Source organism: Brachionichthys hirsutus, chromosome 7 (assembly GCF_040956055.1).
Source record: "Brachionichthys hirsutus isolate HB-005 chromosome 7, CSIRO-AGI_Bhir_v1, whole genome shotgun sequence".
NCBI classification, from domain to species: domain Eukaryota; kingdom Metazoa; phylum Chordata; class Actinopteri; order Lophiiformes; family Brachionichthyidae; genus Brachionichthys; species Brachionichthys hirsutus.
Genome location: NC_090903.1, coordinates 13,423,867 through 13,434,261, shown reverse-complemented (window position 1 = coordinate 13,434,261; position 10,395 = coordinate 13,423,867). Strand labels below are relative to the sequence as shown.

General features: G+C 43.0%; 1 protein-coding gene across 1 annotated transcript; it reads right to left on the bottom strand.

Moving 5' to 3' along the window:
- Nucleotides 1-2,553: 2,553 nt before the first annotated feature.
- On the bottom strand, nt 2,554-5,609 carry etaa1b (ETAA1 activator of ATR kinase b). The gene is made up of 6 exons (XM_068741649.1): nt 5,474-5,609; nt 5,255-5,383; nt 4,941-4,999; nt 4,671-4,780; nt 3,627-4,557; nt 2,554-2,748 (listed from the first exon to the last, which is right to left on the bottom strand). The coding sequence occupies exons 1-6, from the start codon at nt 5,607-5,609 to the stop codon at nt 2,554-2,556; spliced, it is 1,560 nt and encodes a 519-aa protein (XP_068597750.1).
- Nucleotides 5,610-10,395: the final 4,786 nt, after the last annotated feature.

The window sequence follows — 10,395 nt, the reverse complement described above, 5'->3', positions numbered from 1 at the left end:
GGATGGCGAAGTCGAGGCGCTCGACGGAACGGCAGCTTCTAAGCTGTTACGCGCACTAATCATCATTCCTAATCCTAATCAGCGCTGACACACTTCAAAGGAATCTTTTGTTTGTGTGGACTGAACACAGGAAGTGACTTGACACCTTTCTGTTTGGTGAAATGAAAATGGAAAAAGTCCGATTTGTTTCACATCATTGTCCTTACAGTAAATTTGATCACGCCTTCTGAGCAGACTGTTTTCCGTTTGGCATGTTTATGAAAATCTCTTTTTTGGGGGGGGGCAAACTTTCCATCTTCTAATCATCATCTCCTCTCCCCCTGAATTACTACCACAACATCCAAGATCCTTTTCCAAATTCAACGAATGTTTCGTCACGCATCGGTTTGAAGAGGAAAACTCTTCCAAAAAAACAAAACCAGAGAGAAAACATTCACATAAGAATTAGACAGTTTAAACAGGTGCCATGGTAACAAAATCATTACTGCGGCAATTACTGCCTTATGCCTGCCTAGCGGCCATAAATCATCCGTCCTCTACAAAGACTATGTTGTGGAGCTCCTCTCCTGACGAGCGGCCGCTGAAATGGCCCTTTCTTCTGCTTGGCGGACGCTAGTTTGCTCTCCATGGCGACATTACAGGGATCCTTCAGCGAGTGCGATATTGTACCTGCATTGACACCTGTTCGCTTTAGCCGAGGGTTTCATCAGATAGTTGAAATAAATACCAGTCATCATCATAACCATAATCATGGTCATAAAACCGGGGGGGGGGCCTTTATGCTGTTGCCAAATCGCCCTGCCATCTGATTTACAGTCGTTCCGTGTGGGGGAGGAGAAACAGACAGGGCAGGTAGAGGGATGAAGCCTGTTACGTGCACACCCGCAGAGTAACACCGTCTTACACACACACACACACACACACACACACACCTGGGCACTGGGGATGGGCTTGAGAAAGGAACACAAGAATTCTCCACGGACTACAAAGAGGAACATTGTCTCACCTTCACACGGCGATAAGAAGCCAGAAGAGAAATTAGCCCCGATATTGAAATAATCCCTCATGTCTAATAACACGAGGCTATTGCACATCCACAGCGCCCTTTCTTTTAAGGCAGCAAGCCGTTGAAAACAGTCCCGAGTGTTTGTGAGATGTGAACTGCTTGACCTGTCAGCAGGCAGAGCGCCGTCGAGTCTGTGATCGCTCCGAATCCTGACCAGCTGTCTGATACCAAAGTGAGAGTCAATGATGAAGCTAAAGCACGTCTACGAAGAGCGGCCGAGTCGGAGCAGGTCCACTTTGGAGGACTGCAGCTGTGGACGTTGAGAGGAGCTTTCACAAAGGGATAAAACTACGCTGATGATGTCACCGGTGTAATCGAGTGACTGGCACGAGGCTCGACATTTTAGGTGTGGACGTTTGAAAGACCTTTAGGTAGGCCGGAAGGGGGAGCTGGAACAAAGCTATCCAGCTGCAAGGTGGGGGAAATGCGGGATTAAATGCTTTTTGATTCATACTCGGGAGAAAAAGTAAGCCTCTCTCCGTTTGACCTCAGGTTTGAGGCCATGTTTAAAGTGAGAGCGCCAACGGATCCCCCGCAGCACACACACCTGTGAAGCCCAGCTGACGCGGTCTGATCTCTGACCAGGCTCGGCAGCTCAGACCGATCTCACATTCTGGCACAAATGTCAAAAATAATCATCTCTGGGAGTTCAGAAACATTTGCAGCACCTCTCGCAATCTGAGCTTTCCCCATTGTTGGATTTCCGTCACGTCAGCTTTATTACTCTTGTTCAACTGGAACATTGGTTCACATACGGCGATAAAAGCGCAGCTGCAAGGCGGAACAGAATCGCCGTCAGACTCTTTTGTCAGCGTTTGTCCAGACCGTCGTCATTGGCGAGCACAACGTGCGCCCCGGAAGGGCCGGAAAAAACATCACTGATGCAAACAAAGTGTGTTTGTTGAAGTGTTTATGGCACGTTTGGAGACATTTAGCGCAGCAGTTTCATCGTGTTAAATGCTCATTCTTTTATTCCTGATTGTGGCTGATGAAAGCGCAGCATGATGACAAATCAATCGACCGATCGGGAGTCGGGGGTTGAATTATTCACCTCCATTATCACTCAATCATAAGATGCCACCGTTCCTACCCAACATGCAAGAGGAGCAGCAACACGCCGGGCTTTAATCTCAATACGGCCGTAGAAGTAACAGTGAAGTGCACGTGAACTAAATCTCTGCAGCCAGAGCTGAAATGTTGCTGGAAAAACAAGAGTACAGTTTTGATTAATGAGGTATTACTTTTCAAAATCGCTCAGGAAGTCATGCATCAGGCTGTATAAAATAAATCTCTTCTTTTAAACATGTTTTAAATAAGCAGCAGAAACATCCAGCTTTCGTTTTTTTCTTCTTCTGTTCCAAGAGGTCAAGCTCAAAAAGGAAAAAAAAGAAAATTGACCGTTAACAAACAACACCATCGACATCTACCCTCGCGAGGAGGTACCCGAGCACTCGCTTTAGAATGATACACGTTCTAAAAGGCGGCCGCTACGATTTCTGGACATTCTGCATTCGCTGTCGCCTCCTGGCCAGGGCTTCCTGCTTCTTCCTCTCGATCTCGGTGGCGGAGCATTTTCCCGCCGTCTGGCTCGTCACAAAAACTACAGAAGAAGAAACAGATAAGTCAGAAATATGAAAGGAAACAGAGCACAGATGGCTGGGAAAATGCAAACGGTTGCATCTCTGAAGAGAGAGAGAGAGAGAAAACCGGCCTTGAATCAGAAGCTGCTGATGTAAACCGTAACGACTTAGCTTCAATGTAAAAGTCAAATTATTGGGCACAAATCATGGGGCTCATTTGGGAGTAAAGCATCCTCCCCGTTGTCCAGAAGAAAATCAGTCGGCTGTTCTCTGGCGACGACGCAACCCGAGGCTTGGACTCCGGACAGCGCCGCAAATCAAAGCGCTGCGTTTTCTGGCGTTGGGGAGAATTTCTTCATGTGCAGATCGACGCAGCGAACTGTCAGTGATTCTAAAAACAACATGCGACATCTGTTTTACTACCGAGACCTCACGTCAGTGGAGTTCTACCCGAAAGCGTTTGCCAAGAGAAGCACTGAACTTCATCTCGAGGGGGAAACGTGTTTACAAAAAAAAAAGAAAAAGAAAATGGAATGTAGTTTATGAAATACTTTCTTTTCCAAAATGTAAAAACGCAACAGCGCCGCTTTGACAGTATTAGCGATGACGTAACAGAAGCTCAACGTTATATTGATTCCTAATAAAGCGGGATCATTATTGTTAATAGCGCCCAGGTGACGCTATCCTCGTTCGCTCAGCTTACCTTTGCTGCCCGTAGCCACGGAGTCGGACACGTTTCTCTTGGAGGTTGTGTGATGGGATCCGCGCGGCTTCAAGTCCACGATCGCATTTCCAGAGGAGCACCGATGGCGGTTAAACGTTCCCAGACTCGTGTGGCTTCCCGGGAAGCTTTGAGACAACCTTGAATTGTTGTTGGCACCATTCATTGGAATGTTCCACCCTTGGTAGTTCACAGACTCGCAGCTAGTCCCTGGTAAAGAGTTAGAAAGAACAGAAGCACGTGGCGACTGCCTCCTCGCCCAGGCACCGGCGTCCGTCGCCCAGGCTGGGGAGGTTCCTCGCTGTGCGCCTCCAGCGGTATCGCGTTTTTCTTGGCAGTTGCCGGGGCGATGGAGCTGAGGTTGGGTGTTGGAGGTCCTCTCCACACTGTCACATACCTGGTAGAGCAGTGCGTCGTCATTCCCATCATCCCATAAGCTGTCTGAGATGTCTTTCACAGCGTCTGCAGCCGCGGAAGCCTCTTCCAGGCCACCGGCCATCTTGCCTGGTTGAGGGGAAGACAATGCCTTTGAGGTAGCAGAGTTTTTCGGTTGGGTGCCGGCGAAGCTGGCGTCCGTCCGGGGCTCAAGCGTGAAGGTCCTTCTGTTGCTGGTCTTTCGTTTGAAACAAAGATCCTGTAGCGTGCTACAGCTTGGCTTCGAGACGGGTTTGCACACGGAGGTGAACCGCGTCGCGTCCGTCTTAGCGTTAACCTGCGAGGTAGCTTCGGGGGCGGCGTCATGCTTACGTTCAGGATTCTGCGTCAGCGCTAGCACAAAAGAGTCGTCGAGTAGGTCATCGTTCTCCCAGTCGTCGTCGAAGTCGTCATAATGGACGGCGCCTCGATCGGATCGACCAGCTGACTCGAGCTGCGCTTGTTGGGACGCGACTACGCTTGATGTCGCGGGTCGGGTTCGCACTTCCTGCGAATCGGCTGACGCCGAGGAGCCCAGGCTGAGTCGGACGCTGCTTTTCTGAGTAGAGCAGTCAAAGAGCGCGTTCAGCTCCGCCTCCGCTCGTTCCGACGAGGACGGACACTTCGGGTCCTTCACGTTACCGGGGAACGGAGTCTCCGTCGTGTTCCCGAGGTCGTGGCCGTCGATGGAAGGCTCTCTTGCGTTCTCACTGTCTCGCTGCATATTCCGGTCAAACTGCCTGGCTAGCTTCACCAGGTCGTCAACACTGCTCTGTCTGTAGAGGGGAAAGCACAGGCAAAGGAAAATAATGATCACAAAAAAGAAACCGGTTCTATAGGCAGGAATGATCTACAAAGGTCGGTCCGGGCCGAGATATCGACGACGCACCGAGAGGACTTCCTCTGGACTCTCGGTCTTGGGACGTCTGGAGTGGAAGGGACAGCGTTGTCACCGATCCACTGCAGCAGAGGAGATTCGGCGCCCCTTTGTTTCATATCCTGCGTAAAAAAAAAACCACTCAAAATATTAACTGAACAAGCCTCCGTCTAAGACGAAACAGGAAGTGTTTCGTGTATAATAAAAGACACAATTTCTGCCGTGCATCCCGTCGCGTTCATTTCGGTTAAACTAAAGTTCACGAAGAGGAAACCAACCAACCTTTGGAGCAATGCGGTTGACAATATCTGATATTTCCACAACTCTGGTGTTCCTGCGCCCTGATGTAGACACGGATAAAACAAACGCTTTCTTATACAGCATAGCACCAGAAAAAAAAAAAAAGTGAAGTACTCAGAAAAATACATATTTGTGTATTCATCTCATTAAAATGTGAAGTCAGACCGATTTTATTTTGCTATAACTTGCATATATATCGATGTTTCTTCCACACACCCCATGTTCATGTAAGTAAAACAACAAGAAGCACGTGCAGCAGGTCTGCATGCAGGTCGCATCCATCTGTTTACCTTTACCGGTATTAGCTGGAGTGGGAGATGTGGGATCCCAGAAAATGTCTTGGGATGGTTCCGCATCTCCTGGAGAATCTGCATTATTCCAGCCGGGGTATCTGCTGCAGCCTCTGCTCTTTGGGCTCTGCACATCTGGGTCAAACAGATGCGTGGTGTGAGTAAATTGGACATGGGCTAATTTGCAACACATGTTGTATACATATACTTTTAACACAGCCTCACCTTTGCAGACGGGCGACTTCGAAGAGAAGGGCATCTGCGTGTCTGTTTTCCTGTCTTGTATTTTGCTGTCACAAAGTATGGACGCGTCGCTCCACAGATCAATGAACTGTCGTTTGCCAGCAGCAGCTTCTGACATGGCTCTCTAACACAGCGGCATCTACGCGAACACCGTCGAACATTATTTCATTAACTGCTCCGCGGACGCTCCGTGCCTCCGAACAGCGTGATAAATACTTTATATCACATTCCTATTCACGCGTTCGCGAACACGTTTGATGTATTTCGACGTTCAGCTCACTCATTCAAACGTGGTCGCCATGATTACCCGCGACGTCATCCGACTACGGAAGCCGGGAAGGTTTTGGTCGCGACGGGCTTCGACGACGATTGCGGCTAGTTTTCGCTGAGCTGTTGAAAAGGTAATTAAACATTTTATTTACCTTGCAAAGTAAAAAAAAAAAAAAAAAGTAAGTCGAAAAAAGAGGTCGATGTGTAGTTTATATTTCAGAAAATGCAATTGCTAAAATATATTTAATACAAACTAGCTTGGTAGTTTTCCCTGGTAGGCTACAGTAATTAGCTGTAAAAATTGTGCGTCATCAGTTTATTTTTATATTTATTATTTGTTCTGTTTCTAATACTTATTTCCAGGTGGATTAAAAATATTAATTTCTCTACCACATTTATTTAGTAACAATTTACTTACTCTACAGATGGAATGAAATACGTAGTTTATTTCCTAAAATAAGCATATACATTTATGTTTTTTTTTTTACCGCAAATTATAAAAAAACAAGACGAGACAAACAAAACAAAAAAGCAAAACTTAAATCTAACTGCAGCTTTATAAATCAATAAAAAGTTATGAAAACAATTTAACACTGAAGAGCACATTTTTATCATAATATAAAATTTATAGTTAGAAATTGCCATTCATATTAATATCTAGAAATGTAATGCTAATCTTTTGGCAAGATAAAAAAAAAAAAACTTGTCAAATAAATATATGGATATGGCTTCCACCACTGAATGTTGGTATTTTAGTATCAGGTCAAGTGAGGAAGCATTAAAGACACTTCCAATTTTCTTCTATTTCAAATTAAGTTTCAATAAAATGTGGATTGTTGCTCCCTAACTGTGCACGCTTTATCTGGGAGTTTCACGAGATACAGATGTTAAATCTGCAGCTTGCATTGTTTTTGACTGCTTGCAAGCAGTACAATAAATTTTAAAATAGATCTATCTATTGTTCAGGCTTTATTGGGTTTCTCTGTGCAATGCTTGTTGGAAGGGTTCTCTTTGTGTAGCTTGCATGTCTATTGCCAAATATATGTTTATTTGCTTTAAAAAGTACATATATAAAAAAATAAGGTCTGTAGAGCTAACCGCACTACTAAGGCTGTAATTGTATCTGCAGCAATTATTTATGAATGTCAGTGCGATCTCTTTCGATAACAACAAGTTCTTATGAACGGTTGTGATGACATTAGTTTACGCAACAACAGATTTTAAATCTTGTAGTCTGTCTCCAGTAGTGCAGGTTAAAAGAGCATAAACAGCAGGAATTAGCACCGTCTGCATCGTTATCATTATCACATATCACAAAGTCTTTTGTGTTATCTTTCTAAAACGGTATATTCGTGTGTCATCAACAAATCAGAGTTGGAAAGGACCACCCGAAACTGGGCTCATCTGCTTCGCAGCACAGCATAAGGATTGCATTTGTATGTTTTAATTCAGTTTAGTGTTCCATCCTTCTCACACTCAGTCATTGAAATATGCAGAATATTGGCTCACAAAATCAGCTATTGATATTCTTTAATCTAAAACAATCCTAAAAGTCTTCTTCACTTAAAGACCTACAACTGTGACGACATAAAACTGCTCAGTTAGCAACGCTAACATCCTCCATCGAGAAGTTTCACTGATGTTTGTTTGTTTGCTATATTAAAATGATTCTAGTCTATTATACATAAACTACCAGATGGATTTTAATTAAACTTTGCCAAAGGGTTGGACAAATAGCATTACATTTTGAATTGTATAAGAAATCTTTCCACTTTTCTAAGGATGTGGGGTTTTTGATCATTTTTATGCTTAGTCTGCTGTCCATGGTTTTTCTTGTTTGGAGAATCATTTTGGTAGCACATGTGTCTTGTTGGATTAGCATTTAATTAAATTAAAGAGGACTATTAGACAAGGTCCCCTTCTAGGTCATGTATATAATCTTCTAGATTACACCTCCCTCATTAAAAATATAGATTTCTTTATCATGCAATTATTTAAAATTCCTTAAGATCTACATCTGGGTGTAAAGTGTCCCCTCAAGACAAATCTGTTCTCTCCTCGGGGTGGGGGCTTTAAGTTTCCACTTGCGTACACTTAAGTTGCATTTAAAATAATGTGATGCCACAAAATCTATTTCATATGTAAACATTTAAAACTTTACTGAAAGATCAGAGGCTTTTCCCCTCTTCCTCATGAATCATTCCGCGCTGCGAGTCAAATGAGTAAACCGACAGCTTGTGAAACATTCTGCGCAGAGGACTTGAACCCTCAGTCAGCGGCACTCCTTCAGCGCTGATGTTCAGATGCCAAAAGTCGACTGCAGCGCACTGAAGTAGAATAAAAAGTCATAACCAGTATGAAGTACGAACGTCTTCAAGCAGAAACAATATTTGTACAGTGCTTGCAGGGTCCTCAAGTACCAGGCAGTTTTTTTATGTTTTGTTTTAGTGTGATTGGCAGGTGAACTTTTGAGGTAGTTTGCTATCTGTTATCATATTATATCTGATGATGATGATGAACTATGATGATGATCTATCTCCACATTAATTCCTGACTACTGAGACTTCTCTCTTATTTAGCTTTGTATGCTGTTTGGCTTATCCTGACTTTTCTAGCCTGTATAAAAGTCCCTCAATAATTATATTCTCAAACATCAGTTTTTCAACTGGTTTAAAAAGTTAAAGCTAACTTCAGAGTTTGTGCATATAGGTAATAATATGCTTAAGAATTGTAAGAATTGTCTTTTCTTATACAGTATGAGATGAAGTTGCTCTCCTCAGTTTAATCGTGTCAAATCAAATTTCCTTTTATGGTCTTCACTCAGAATCCAAACTCGGGTCTTGGGATTTGCTTGGGACGTACTTGGACCTTAATTATATTATTCCTTGAAACTATATTTGGCATTTCTATGGCTGAGGATTCAAAGATGTGGCTTTTTTACTCCAGTACGTCATCGTCAAATAAAGAGTGGGGAACAGGTTAGCGGCACGTGAGCCCATGATTCCCGATAAATCCGTTTGCTGTTGAAACAAATCAGCTTTTCCGCCTTCATTATCTGTGAAAGCTGAGGAAAGGAGATACATGACAACACGGATACCTGTACATGCGTCTAGACACAAACGTGTAATGTATCCCACGTCTAATCCAGAATTAAATCTTTGACTTGAACATTTGAAAACTGACCTTTGTATTCCTGAATTGAAACCAAACCTTTGACAAACGAGAGGTAGTATAAAGGTGACAGCAGCGCTCCTTGACTTTTACTGTAAAATATATTTATCTCTCTCACCTGGTGGATCATGTGTGTGAGAATGCCCTGAGAATTTCAGCATCTCAACGTCAAATAAATAATTATCAAATACTCTCAAAAGAACCATGGACTTTGACACATTTTTATCATTTTGCAGAGCAATTTCCAGAATAAAGCACTAGATGGTGCTTGTATACCTCCTTAGCGCAGTGTGTGTGTGTGTGTGTGTTTGTGTGTGTATGTTTGGGAAAAGACAGCGAACGAGAGATTCAGTAACTAAAGAGATATACCGGTAGTATTATGGACTAGACGCAGAGATGTTTTGCAGTGAATATTTCCGTGTGGTTCTGGTGGAAGGGTATTTTGTAATAGACAACATACACAAGCTGCGGTGAATTACTATACGTGATTCTGCTTTGATTGTTTGCATTTGGAAGCAGTTTATCAATGTAGAAAATTGGGGAAGCCAATCAACTGTGGTTCTTTTATTTAATGCCAGAAACTGTTATGAACGGACGGCCTGTAGCCGAAGCCTCCATTTCTCTGGTTAAAGCATGACTCGGGTTTAGTCAAGGCATCAGCAAATATTTATTCAGCGCTAACGATAAATGCATGGAAGTCCGGGGCAATCGTAACATGTGTCATCTTATGGGCAAAAGTACTCTCATTTAGTGAAATGATCATTGCAGAGGGGAAGAAAACCAAAACCATATGAGGAGAAAAATCAGGTTCTGCAGATCCTCCGTCCGGATAAGTGCTGATGTTGTTGACATCATTAAGGAAACATGTCATACTTCAACTTTACAGCCAAAAAGTTAGCAGCATAGCAGACAAACAGATATATATATAAAATAAGGATGATCTCATGGCTGTAGAGGTGAGGCAAAAAGGATAAATACATAAAAATCATGTTAGTTTTAATTCTGTTTCATCATCTGTTTTTGATTCTGGAGTACAGAATCAAAACAGAGAAAATCTGTAATATCTGAAAAGCAATAACTAGAAAAGCACTCAGACAGCACAGACCTCCGCCAAGCAGCTCATTCCCCTCCTAACTGGATTTACACAATCCGCATGGTGATCTGGATCATCACCAAAAGGTTCTAAATTGTTCTTGGTATCTTTATACACCAACCATGAGAAGTAGTTTTTAACTGATTTTTGAATTCATAAATGTGGTTTTCATTGTCAAAATGTAATATTTTTTCTCTGACCTCATTCTGGATCTGATCTGGAAGTGATTCATAATCCAGAATCTTTTCTGGATCATCACCAAAATCTAATAATCTGTTCCTGTTAACATTCCCAACAATTCCTTAAAATTTCATAAATATCCATCCCTAACATTTTGAGTTATCTTGCTAACAGACAGACGGTAATTAAT

Bases quoted from the DNA above. Each gene is read 5' to 3' on its own strand.
- etaa1b (XM_068741649.1), bottom strand. From the start codon at position 5,609: ATGTCAGAAGCTGCTGCTGGCAAACGACAGTTCATTGATCTGTGGAGC. The intron at 4,781-4,940 runs GTTGGTTGGTTT...TTTTTTACGCAG, and splicing joins TCAACCGCATTGCTCCAAAG to GATATGAAACAAAGGGGCGC. The intron at 4,558-4,670 runs GTGCGTCGTCGA...TCCCCTCTACAG, and splicing joins GTCCAGAGGAAGTCCTCTCG to ACAGAGCAGTGTTGACGACC.